This window comes from Balaenoptera borealis, assembly GCF_965194805.1.
Source record: "Balaenoptera borealis genome assembly, chromosome: 12".
Classification (NCBI taxonomy): Eukaryota; Metazoa; Chordata; class Mammalia; order Artiodactyla; family Balaenopteridae; genus Balaenoptera; species Balaenoptera borealis.
Window position 1 is genome coordinate 87,725,068 of NC_138869.1, and position 13,063 is coordinate 87,738,130.

A 13,063-nucleotide genomic window follows, 5' to 3' on the forward strand; every position below is an offset into this window, starting at 1 on the left:
CATCACAGTAAGACAAATATGACATAATTAGAAAAGAATGAGTTTATTTATTAACTATTTAATCTACAACAAACTATTCCAAACAACTTTCACCACTTATACCTCATTGTTGGTAGGGAGTTTAAATTTTTTTTATTATTTGTTTAGTTCACTTTTGTATCCATTTACTTAAATTGCCAAAAAAAAAAAAAAAAGCTGTTGAATGCCTGCTGTGTGTGTGACCCTCTGCTCTGTCTAGAGCTGCCAAGTGAGAAACAGATTCTTTTCAGTTGAGGATTTAGGAGGATGGGGAGATCCAGGCATTTGATCTGGGTTTTGGTGGTATGGAGAGTATACTGGACAGCTTGACATGGACACAGAAATCTCTGTTAATGTCCAGAGTTCTCCAGCTGTGGGATTAAGGTTTTCATGAAGCTTTCAGGTATTTTTTGTTTAGTCCACAGTGTTATACATTTTTTATTAGTTGTGATGAAATAAAATTCATATTTTATGGCAAGACAAGAAAATTTTAAACATAAAATTTTTCTTTGCCTATTTGGGCCTCCTCCCTCCCCTTTAGTGTGTGTTGTGCATCTGTATTAACCAGATCTCCCTAGGAGATAACATTCCTTATTAATCTCATCAAGGGTCACTACTCCTTAGGAGATAACCTTCCATCGTAATGTCGTAATCTCATAAGGGGCCATGATGGCCCTGACCCACTACTTGATTTGTATGCATAGATCTGGATTGTGTAAACTGTCAATAACACATCATTGTATGTACAGGTCTCAGTCTCAAAAACTTAACTGTGCTTTGATCTTTAACGAGTGGAACAGTTCTCAGAACTTTCTGAGAGACTGTTCCTGGGTTATCAGCCTCAATTTGGCTTGAATAAAATTTTCCATTTCTTTCTTAGATCGACCGATTAATTTTTTTGTTGACAATTGCCAGTTTTGAAAATTTGAAGTATTCCTTATTAAAATGCAAATCCTCTTGAAAAAATTGAAAGACTCACTGACACTGAGCCTGCAGCCCCATGAGGCAACAGTCAAGTGAAATCATAGTGCATAGGCTCTGTAGCCTTCAGTTTTCTGCAGTTCCCACTGGTCCCCTTAGTTTCCAAGTGTTAGTTGGCGTTTATCAACATCCTTGTGCTGTGGTTGTCGTAGGGTAGTATTAAGAGAACAGTGAAATATGCTACTAAAACTGGGAAGGTGAAATACAGTGTCAGAAGTCTTTGTACTTCAAGAAAAATAGCAAAAAGCACCTTGTAGCCAGTTTTGCTTTTATCTGCTAGGCCCCCATGAGCATTTGACTTCTAACCTCTGGTTTAGGGAATATCACAACTGTCTCTTTAGCTGCAGTTAAAGCTAAATGTAAACAGTTTATGAAAGACAATTTGGAATAGAAAGTTGGGATCAAAGCATGGAAAAAATGGCCTAAATGCTGTTATGGACTCAATTGTGTTCCCTCAAAATTCCTTTGTTTTGAGCCCTAACCTCAAAGTAACTATATTTGGAGATAGGGCCTTTAAAGAGGTAATTAAGGTTAAATGAGATCATAAGGGTAGGGTCCTCATCCGAAAGCCCTGGTATCTTTATAAGAAAAGACTCCAGGGGTGCAGACACACAGAAAAAAGAGTATGTGAGGACACAGCAAGACAGTCAGCTGCAAGCCAAGGAGGGAAACCAGTCCTGCCAACACCTTAACCTTGGACTTCTAGCCTACAGAACTGTGAGAAAATAAATTTTTGTTGTTTAAGACACCCAGTGTGTGGTATTTTGTTGTGGCAGTGCTAGCAAACTAATACAAGCATTTTAATAGGATGTTTGTTTGGACTTAGGCAGTAGAAACTGTCAAAGCAGGACTAAGAGACAGAAACATTTGGAAAGGAAAGAGTCTACCTGCAAAGAGGTCAAGAGTCAGACTTTGAGGAAAACACACACACACACACACACACACACACACACACGTATTTAAAATGGTGTGTGTCGGAGGGGGAGCTGCAAAATGACTGAGGTTACCACGTGCACATTGGCCTGTTCATGGTGGAAAAATTGCAACTCACATGGTAATCATTATCCCGACAAGTCCTGACACATCTTCAAAGAGCAGTCTAGCAAAATCCAGGGTATCATTGTTCTGTCAGGTGTTTAGATTTACAGAAAACATTCAAGTATTTATTACTTTGAGGACCAGAACTAGGGTGAGCATGACCCTATTATTTTTTATTTATTTTAGGGTGCAGAATATTTTGATTTCTTTTTTTAAATTTTATTCCTTTTTATTTCCACAGCTCTGACCAGAGCACAAAACAATACCTCTCTCCCTCTCTCACATGCGCACAAGTGACTCTTGAAGTGACTAACAAATCCGGCGGTTAAAGGGAGACAGAAATGATCACTCTACTCATCCTAACTCACTGTTAGTAAAAAGTTGAAGTTAGGAAGCATTTCAGTTGGATCTGGAAAACACGACGCCTTGGATCGGTCCTTCTGTTTTCTTGCCACAAGATGGCAGAAGAGGGCAATACTTCTTATCTCACCCACTCTGAAGGTTAATTATCCCTCTGATCTCTTAACAGTGGAAGAAAAAAATCTCGGAAAAAGCAAATAATAGAAAGAGGGGATGAATATGATGCTGATGAGTTCAGGATGAAATTAGGGGACTGCTCTCCACCAAGTAGGGTAGCTTGTCGGTAGGTTTTGTCGCCAACTCCCAAGACCTAATGACAGGGGCGCAGGGACTGGAAAAAGAATCTCATTTTAGAGGAGTGAATGACAAACCCGTATATTTTGCAGACCCATTGACCTGTTGGCATGAATTCCTGGAGGCCTGTTGCCTGTGACAGGGACAAGACTGTCTGAGATAGGGTCTATACCTACAACTTTAAGGGAAGTGACAACAGGGAAAGACAGGAAATGTTACAGCCTGGATGGGGGATGTGGTAGTAGGGGCTTATTTTGCTGTTAATGGGGGAAAAAAAGATTTACAATAGCAGTCATCTACTGGTGAGAGGGGATGACAGGGTAGCGGAAAATGTTAATGCTTCCAACTGCAAAAAAAAGAATTTAGGCACTGTTGAAAGATGCAGGGGAGAGGGGAATTGGAGGACTTTCGATCATGCCTTGAGAGATTCCATTCCCTAATATTACTAGCTAGTCCATGCGTTAAGTAAATATGCCCTTCTCTTAAATACTGAGTTCTCTGACTTCTATCGCGGGATTTTAAATCGTGGATTCTAAAATCACTGCCAGATAACTACTCCCCCGGCCTAGCGAGTCCTGGCATATCTCCTTCCGGCACATCGATTAAACATTGGAAGAACGCGGCTTTCCCAAATTGCTGGGTTCCTTGTTCAACCTTTTCTCCTTAAGGAACGTCCCTGACCTTTAATATTCCCGTTGCACTTTGACATAAATCATTTCAACTCACCCTAAGATCTCCGTAGGATAGACAAGTCTAATGTTACCATACCCATTCTGTAGTGGATGAGAAATAGACATCGAGAGGTTAATTTCGCCCAGGATCCGACTGCAGAACACAGTACCGTTAATTGTCAGCTTTATGGCTCTTGGCTCCAGAGCCCGGTGCATTCCCGCAGATAAAGCAAGTCATCCTTTTACTTTCGAGAAAATCTCTTCAAAACGCACAACCCTGATGGCAGACTATCTGGCCAATTGCAGCCCATGGCGGGCTTTTCAAATAGTGCTGCTGCCCAATCAGAGACGGGGAGCGTTCCTTGCGTTGAAAAAGGGTAAACAAAAGCAAAATTTTGGCTACTGCAGCTGAGGGCAAAACTGAAAATCTTTTTCAAAGGACGCCAAAGAATCCATACGAAGTTTGCATGACACTGCATAAATGCGTATAGAAGAATGTTTACGGAGGGCTTTTTAAGTTTTTACCCCGTTTTCCGCTCCCAAACCAGCACCCTATTCTCCCGAGAGAAGCTAGACTACAGGCAAGTGCACCAGCTATTTCTCTGAAAGTGTAGGTGGCTCTGAAAAGAGCCTTTGGGTCATGTGTGGTAGCGGGCCGGCTCACTTGGAGCTGGTATACTTGGTGACGGCCTTGGTGCCCTCGGACACGGCGTGCTTGGCCAGCTCCCCGGGCAGCAGCAGGCGCACGGCCGTCTGGATCTCCCTGGAAGTGATGGTCGAACGCTTGTTGTAATGCGCCAGGCGCGACGCCTCGCCCGCGATGCGCTCGAAAATGTCGTTGACAAATGAGTTCATGATGCCCATGGCCTTGGACGAGATGCCGGTGTCCGGGTGGACCTGCTTCAGCACTTTGTACACGTAGATAGAGTAGCTCTCCTTGCGGCTGCGCTTGCGTTTCTTGCCGTCTTTCTTCTGGGCCTTGGTCACCGCTTTCTTGGACCCCTTCTTCGGAGCCGGGGCGGATTTAGCCAACTCCGGCATGATGAAAAAAATTACAAGATTCCCGAGAAGCAAAGTAAGAATAGTGAGTCGGTCGAGTCCTTTTTATTTACAAAAATATGCAAATAAGCGTTAGTAAAGTTCTTTGTCTGATTGGCTAATATTAGTGATGACGTTGTTTCAATATTGTCCAATCAGAACACGCATTATTAGGAACTGCATTGTCTTGTTTAAAATGGGACAGCAACTTTGGCCAATGGAATAGCTTCTTTTTCGCGCGCAGCTGCGGTTATAAGTTGTGGGGTTTTTTTTCTCTTCAGTCTTTTTTGGTGTAGGTGCATAAGCATTGCACAATGTCTGGACGTGGTAAGCAAGGCGGCAAAGCTCGCGCCAAGGCCAAGACCCGCTCTTCGCGGGCCGGGCTCCAGTTTCCCGTAGGCCGAGTGCACCGCCTGCTCCGCAAAGGCAACTACGCCGAGCGGGTCGGGGCCGGCGCGCCGGTGTATCTGGCCGCGGTACTAGAGTACCTGACGGCCGAGATCCTGGAGTTGGCGGGCAACGCGGCCCGCGACAATAAGAAGACGCGCATCATCCCGCGCCACCTGCAGCTGGCCATCCGCAACGACGAAGAGCTCAACAAGCTGCTGGGCAAAGTCACCATCGCTCAGGGCGGCGTCCTGCCCAACATCCAGGCCGTGCTGCTGCCCAAGAAGACTGAGAGCCACCACAAGGCCAAGGGCAAGTAAGGTCTGAATTAATACTCCAATCTCTAAGAACAAAGGCTCTTTTCAGAGCCACCCACAATTTCTGTTGAAGAACTGAACACTGTCCTGAAACCTATCACGAATCCCTGGCTAAGTTTACAGTACTGTATGTTGCAATATGTAGTCCCCCTGTTGATTTGACCGAGCATGCGTTAACTCATCTGGTAAAAACTAGTTTGCAGTTTACTCGATTGTAAAACCATGAAAGCGGCCGCATTTATTGTCCCCTCCCCAGGAACACATTTCCGGTGATTATTTGTTCCAGCAAATATGTTACATATTAAACCAATTTTGTTTTGTTTCTGGGTCTTCATCGTTAAAACCCGATGGTCCATTAGTTAACTAAAACTGCCCCTACTCGAAAGCTCCTTTCAGAGCTACCCCTATTTACAGGAAAACACCTAATCACTGATCAATGTAAACGTATCATTACTCCAGGCCTGCTAAGTACACAATTTACATATTAAAGGCCAATCAGCCATTTGATTGCATCAAAATCAATTAATGAAGTCAGATAGTCATTTACTAGTATTTAGTCAAGCACACATCAAGCTCCCCCTTCCCCACACCACGCTAGGCAAAGTTCTGTGTTCAGGAGGCCGGTGTGCCATAGTCTATTCTGAAACTTTATTTTAGGTCTTGGTACAGTCATTAAAAGCAGATCCTGATGCAGTTATGAAATGGAACTACTATTTAGAGAGACTAGCAAATACATTATTTTGCTGTAATTTCCCCCCACATTATCTGAAAAGGGAAAAATTCTCCAATGAAAAAATGTATTTCTTTTAGGACAATTTAGGCGCTGACTTCCACAAATTCTGAACCAGACTCCTTTTTTACTGGTGAAATCTTAACGTTTTGGTCGAAAACCATAAACTCAGGATGGAGTACAGCCATAATTCTTTCCTGCGAAAATAGAAATCACAAAATTAATAGTATGGAAAACAAAACCTTTTCAGAGGCGGTAAAAACCAAATAAAGATTGAATTAAAAGCCAATCAGGTTACTCCTGCAAAGTTGTGGCCAATCAGGATCGGATCATCTGTATAAAGTCTGGTCCTGGAAGCGCTCAGTTGTTTCTTTCGCGGCATTAGCTTTGAAGCATGGCTAGGACCAAGCAGACCGCTCGCAAGTCCACAGGCGGTAAGGCGCCGCGCAAGCAGCTGGCCACCAAGGCGGCCCGCAAGAGCGCGCCGGCCACGGGCGGCGTGAAGAAGCCGCACCGCTACCGGCCCGGCACGGTGGCCCTGCGCGAGATCCGCCGCTACCAGAAGTCCACGGAGCTGCTGATCCGCAAGCTGCCGTTCCAGCGGCTGGTGCGCGAGATCGCGCAGGACTTCAAGACCGACCTGCGCTTCCAGAGCTCGGCCGTGATGGCGCTGCAGGAGGCGTGCGAGGCCTACCTGGTGGGGCTCTTCGAGGACACCAACCTGTGTGCCATCCACGCCAAGCGCGTCACCATCATGCCCAAGGACATCCAGCTTGCGCGCCGCATCCGCGGGGAGAGGGCATAAACTGTCCTTTCTATCTGGCTTGGGCGCATTTGCTTCCTCCCAAAGGCTCTTTTAAGAGCCACTTCTGTTCTCATTGAGAGTAGCTGTTATACTAGGATGGGCATTTAGAAAATGGGGGAGAAGGGTTCTCTCCAGGAACTACATAATATTTGTCATGCAAAATGGGTATACAGAGTACTGGCCAAGGCTACACATGCCGTGTTCATTTTGTTAGCTATTTAAAAGGACTTGCTGAACAGCAGCTTATAAGGGCAACAGTGTCTCCAGCATTGAGGTCACCTGGACCCTGAGTAATCAAAGATTTCACTAGAAGGAATCAGTCAACAAAAGAACTGTGTCAACCAAGTAAACGGATTCAGAGCATAAATATTAGCCAGTCCCTCCCCCACTTCGGATATAGTCGGGATGCGGAGTTCTGGTTGACTGTTCTGTGATGTATTCGCAGTGCATGGAAGGACAAGCACTTTGCATGCCCTAATCAATTATTGATTTGAACTGTCCAGGTCCAGGGTCCCAGGAGGGGCAGAGTACATCTCGATTAAGCCAGACAATGTTGGTGGTTTGCCCGGGATCTAACAGTAGTGGGCAGACTTCTAATGTACTAATTCAGTTTCTTTTATACAACTCCAAAAGGAAAGAATGAATCTGGCTGAAGCTACAGGGTGTTCAAACTAAGCATATTTGTTCTCATGAGAATTGCATTTCTAACTGTTTAGTAGTAGCACCTCGTAACGCTACGGGATAAAGCTCTGAACTGTTTACTCTCCTTCACACCCATTCCAAGATTTAATACTGTAAAATTAACAAATTAGCTGTTTTTTATTTGACAGCTTTCAGGAGCCCCCTAATGCAGATGTGCGCGAGGAGTAATCCACAGGCACCATGCATGCCATCAACATCTGGTGACTTCCCTGAGGCAGAAGCCACAGTGAGCCCGTTTGGGACAGTAATACCCCCCACACCACGTGTGGACTTCCCCGTGTCTCCTTATCCCTTACATGAAGTCACACTCACAAGTATGAAATACTAGCTCCAGGAGCGTAGTCTCCCAACTCTGTGTGAACCTGTTTTAAAAGTCGAGTTTTGCCCCTTTTTTCTCACCATATACATATAAGGCCAAAGATTTTTTCGTGTTCACTGTTGTTTCTCCAGAATAGAAAAAGCCTGACACAGGCAGGTGCTCATTAAATTCTAGTTGAATGAATGTATTGCTGATTAGCAACCTTGTAGACACAAGATAGCCTCAGTCACTGAGTGCTTCCCACCTTCTGCATTACACATTTCATCACAGATTCTTTTTGAATTCTATGGGGAGTAGATATAATACTGATGACAACAATTATATAAAGCTTTATAGTTTCCAAAGTATTTTCACACGTCTTTTCATATGTGAACTTGGTAATAGCTCCCCGGGTTTAGATGAGGCACATATAAATCCTTCACTAGCTCTAAAAAAGTCTGTCTTTTCTAAAGGTAGCCAAGTATTGGGAGGACAAAGCCAGTAAATCTGTTTGGGATTCTTTCAACAAACCCTGAAAGGGGACGAGATCTGGGTAAGCCTCCAATGACTGTAGGAAAATAAAGGAGGAGAAATCGTTTAAAAAAAAAAAAAAAGAAAGAAAGAAAGAGCTGGGCAGAAAAGCCTGATTTCCTTTAAGTGGAAAGGCAGAAGTTCTCCTCAGCAAGGACATCTGCTGGGATTTGGGAGTCTTCTGAGATCTGAACTTCAGATCTCAGAAGTGTACTATGGGTCAATGAGGACATGTTCTATTTGAAGCCTAAGTTTGATTGTAGAAAAGGTGGTTTTAGGAAATATCCAAAAATTCTTTGATAATCTTCCCTTCAAAAAATGGAACCTAGGGAATTCCTTGGCGGTCCAGTGATTAGGAGTCCACACTTTCACTGACGAGGACGCGGGTTCGATCCCTGGTTGGGGAAATAAGATTCCGCAAGCCGTGCAGCACGGCCAAAAAAAAAAAAAAAAAAAGGAACCTAATTCCTCTCCCCTTGAATGTGAGCTGGATTTAGAGACTGGTGTGGCATAAAGCCAAAGTGACAATAAGTACTTTGTAGACTAAGTCATAAAAGGTGCTGTGTTTCCTGCTTGCCCTCTCTCAGGTCACTTGCTGGGGATGGGGTGGGGGAACCCCCCAGCCGCCATGTTGGGAAGATATTCAGGCAGCCCTGTGGAGACGCCGGCACGATAAGAAGCTGATGCATTCTCCAACAGTCAGTGGGCAACTACCAATAGCCGTGTGAGTGAGCCATCTCTGGCCCAGTCAAACCTCATGTAACTGCAGCCCCTGCTGACAGCTTGACTTTTCACTTCTTGGGAGACCCTGAACCTGAACCACCCAGCTAAACTACTCTCTGATTCCTGACCTTCAGAAGCTGTGTGAGATAATACATTTGTTGTTTTAAGCTACTAACTTTTCTGGTAATTCACTACACAATAATAAATAACAGATGCAAGAGAAAAAACAAGAACAGTTAGGAGTTATCTGACAGACTTCACTGGTCTAATACAAGGGAATAAATAAAATATAGTGGCACATAATAAGAAATTCCCTCTTTCTTCTGAGATCAAGAAACCAATAAATGGCAAAAATAAGAGCTGGACCCAAGAATCAGTCCATACCTGGGCACACCTGTGCCAGGATCTCCAACAGCATTTTCTAGCTTTATTTTAAAAAAACAAACAACAAACAAACAAGCAAATCCAGAATAACCACCAAAACCAAAGGCAAAAAATCTGAGTACTTTTTTAAAGCATGACTTGTAGAGTACCAGTGTCTTAGTCTGCTCAGGCTGCTGTAAGAGAATACCATAGACTAGGTGTCTTATAAACAATAGAAATGTATTTCTCACAGTTCCGGAGACTGGGAAGTCCAAGATCAAGGTGCTGTCAGATTCAGTGTCTGGTAAGAGCCTACTTCCTAATTCATAGATGGCTATTTTCTCAGTGTGGAAGAGACAATGGGGTCTCTTTTATAGAGGCACTAATTGCATTCATGAGGGCCCTTCACTTATGACCTAAGCACCTCCCAATAACCCTACCTCCAAATACCCAATACCCTCACATTAGAGATTAAGTTTCAATATATGAATTCTGGGGGAACAGAAACATTCAGTCTATAGAAACCAGTCTGCTTTTAAAGATTAGAAGCTTAGGAACTGTGTTCTTAGCCTCTGTCCCTGTTGTAAACCCAAGAGGGCGAGGCAGCAGAGGACCCCTACCCCAAGGGACCCACACCTTCATTTTGATTCTTGTTTTCTCAGTATCCAACCCTGCAGATGCTAGTAAGTTGAAGTGAATGAAAGGGAATCAGAGTTTCTGGCAGCTATTGTTTGATATATTTCAGGCATGATAACTAGCTAAATTAGGAGACACTTAGAAGCGACTATAAAGACCATGGTATTATAAAATTTTGGAAACAAGGTAGGACATTATATAAAACAAGAAGGGAGTGTTAAGCATGAAAAGCTGTGTATATTAGAGAATACATTTAGGTTTTGAGAGAGTTTCAGGAGAAAGTAAGGGGTTTCTTAAAGGGTTTTGCAAATCAGATTTCAAGCCATGAGCAGACAAGAACAGGGCAGAGTGAACTTCAAGAAAGAGGGTGTGAGGAATTCCCTGGTGGTCCAGTGATTAGTACTCAGTGTTTTCACAGCTGTGGCCCGGGTTCGATTCCCTGGTCGGGGAACTAAGATCCTGCAAGACTCGTGGCACGGCCAAAAGTAAATAAATAAATAAAAAGAAGGTGTAGTAAGATGAAGAGAGGAAGAGGCCAGGAAGGGCAGTAGATTCTGCATCTTCAAAATTTTTAAATTGGTCTTGATAACGCATGGAGGCATAAATGCTTAAGGAAACTTTAAAGATGAAAGTAAGGATGGTGATTGCTCTGAGGTAGGACCAAGAAAGAAGGGAAACTTTATGCTTCCATTAAGGTTCTGACTTGGTAAAAGGCCAATCTATGTGGAGAAATAAGACTGTATGGAATGGAAGGAAAGATTTGAGAGGTTAAGTTCATGGAGTTGAAAAGACTCCAAATGGCTAGTGGTGTTTTGGATTAGTGTGTGTGTGTTTTTGGGGACAGGAGAAATGAGAATTAGGAAAGGTGCTAATTACTAGTCAGTAAACTAATTTTGAATGAAGAACAATTAAAGAACAATAAAAGAGAAAAAAATTAAAAACAAAAAAGAAAAATAAGAGATGTAAACACAATCTACCAGCTAATTCCAAAGGTTTAACCAAAACAGAGAAAACAAAATCAAGTGTCAAGAAAATAAACGTGTGGCACATCAAATTGAAAATACAGTGATAATGAAAAGGATTGAGCCCAACACTTGGAACTAAGAACATTAAGAATTGTCAACCAGACAAGTGTGAATCAGTAGCAACCCTCAGAACATTGGAAAGGCAAGTATACCTCATTTATTCATCTGATTGAAGGGGAAAGGAATTCTATGGACTGTAAAGCATTGCCAACATTTCTCTCAGAAAAGAATATCTCTCCTAATGTGAGAAACAAACAAACAACTCCTAAATATTTATCCCAATTATTGAACAAGAATTTATCAGGCAATATCATTATTTGCTGAGAAAGACAAAAAGGAAGCATTTGAACAGTACTTAATTTAAATAAGATAACATTCTCAAACTCAATTTTTTTTATTGAATTATATTTGATTTACAATTTTATGTAAGTTTCAGGTGTACAACAAAGTGATTCAAATATATTTATATATCTATGTACATACAGATATCTTTTTCAGATTCTTTTCCATTATAGGTTATTAAGATTCTCAAACTTTTTAAGCTGAGAAATCTGCAGTCAGTTTGTTTCCTCCATGAAGGTGGGAGAAGAGGCTTAACAAATTATTTTAACAAAGAGAATCACACCTGTGGGACACATAGATGTGACTATAAATATTTCCAGGGCAAAGCATTGGCAAAGCAACTGTATTTGTAAATTAAAGGCATGGAGTTTTTGGGTGCACTTGATTTCTCAGTTCAACAAAGGAGAGAAGCGGGGGGCGGGGGGAGGGGGGCAGGGCGGTAATCCCTGAGAGGCATTTCACTTGTTCATGGACTCACCAAAGGAAACTGCAGGTAAAAGATGACCTTCCTCAAACAGCTTCCTGAAGTGTTTCTAAGTGAGATGAAGAAAATTTGAAAAAGCCAGTACTACCCCCCAAAATGTGGCAGCCAGTGAGGGAAGGGAAAGTAAGGTGATAGGATGAGTAAGGAAAAGGGGTAGGGCACTAACGCTGAGAACGACGAAGAACCCCACCTGGAAGCTATCTATAATCAGGCAGCCAGCCACGAGGTTTCACAAAAGCTCCCAAATGACTACAATCATCGCTCTTGAGATGCGCCATTCATTCCAGCAGCCACAAGTCGCTAAGAGACGGCAGAAAACAAAACAAAACAAAACAAAACGGACAGCAAGTCCTGACCAAACCAAAAGAAAGGTCCTCCAGGGGCGGGCGAGCGCAACACAATGCAGAAGTTGGGCTGAGGGATTTTTATTAGGCGTCGGTTCTGACCAAGTAGTTTAAGCACCGCCCTTTCCAGTGTGCTGAAAACGTGGGCGGGGCTTCGGGTCTGGATCCTCCCTGAAGAGACGCAGCTGGCCTGAGCGGTTCCCAACCAGGTCCGATATACCACTATATAAAACACCGCCCGGGTGACTTGGAGTATTATACTAACTCGAGTTGTTGAGATGTCTGGTCGCGGCAAGGGTGGGAAGGGCCTGGGGAAAGGCGGTGCCAAGCGCCACCGCAAGGTTCTGCGCGATAACATCCAGGGGATTACCAAACCCGCCATCCGACGCCTAGCTCGGCGTGGCGGGGTGAAGCGCATCTCCGGTCTCATCTATGAGGAGACCCGTGGGGTGCTGAAGGTGTTCCTGGAGAACGTGATCCGGGACGCCGTTACCTACACTGAGCACGCCAGGCGCAAAACTGTCACCGCTATGGACGTGGTCTACGCGCTCAAGCGCCAGGGACGCACTCTGTACGGCTTTGGTGGCTAGAGTTGTTCTAAGGCATTATAACGTCGCTTAAAGGCCCTTTTTAGGGCCACCCACGAAATCTGTTAAGGAGCTGTAGGCATTAAGGCCTATTTGAAGTATTTTGGAGCAGTAGTGTTGGGTTGGTTTGGGGGGGGCTAAAAATTTGAAGTTGAGTTTAAGTTGCGCGTGGTCGCAGTCCCCAGGCAGTCCCTTGTCAGCCTTTCCACCTACAGTGGCAAATTCTCTGATAAATTAGCTGCGTTGCCAGTTTTTACAGAAGTTTAGTGTAAGCCGAACTCATTTAACCTATTTAACCTAACTGCGCTCGCACTCTCACGTCAAGGGCAAAGTAATGATACAGTATAGCGAGCAATGCCTAAAATACTATCATACCTTTTTTGCAGAAA

At 43.6% G+C, this 13,063-nt stretch overlaps 3 protein-coding genes and 1 pseudogene across 4 annotated transcripts; 3 read left to right on the forward strand and 1 right to left on the reverse strand.

Annotated features, from left to right (window-relative positions):
- Positions 1-1,946: 1,946 nt before the first annotated feature.
- Positions 1,947-4,403, reverse strand: LOC309607920 (histone H2B type 1-L pseudogene; annotated as a pseudogene). Its single transcript has one exon. The product of its transcript is annotated as a histone H2B type 1-L pseudogene (transcript).
- Positions 4,404-4,709: 306 nt separating this feature from the next.
- LOC309607914 (histone H2A type 1) lies at positions 4,710-5,196 on the forward strand. Its single transcript, XM_082347067.1, has one exon. It carries the CDS (start codon positions 4,715-4,717, stop codon positions 5,105-5,107), a length of 393 nt encoding a protein of 130 aa, XP_082203193.1. The 5' UTR covers positions 4,710-4,714; the 3' UTR covers positions 5,108-5,196.
- A 940-nt stretch (positions 5,197-6,136) lies between these two features.
- LOC309607908 (histone H3.1) lies at positions 6,137-6,732 on the forward strand. Its single transcript, XM_082347060.1, has one exon. It carries the CDS (start codon positions 6,229-6,231, stop codon positions 6,637-6,639), a length of 411 nt encoding a protein of 136 aa, XP_082203186.1. The 5' UTR covers positions 6,137-6,228; the 3' UTR covers positions 6,640-6,732.
- Positions 6,733-11,465: 4,733 nt separating this feature from the next.
- On the forward strand, positions 11,466-12,679 carry LOC309607925 (uncharacterized protein). The gene has a single exon (XM_082347077.1). The coding sequence runs from the start codon at positions 12,366-12,368 to the stop codon at positions 12,675-12,677; it is 312 nt and encodes a 103-aa protein (XP_082203203.1). The 5' UTR covers positions 11,466-12,365; the 3' UTR covers positions 12,678-12,679.
- The last annotated feature ends 384 nt before the right edge of the window (positions 12,680-13,063 follow it).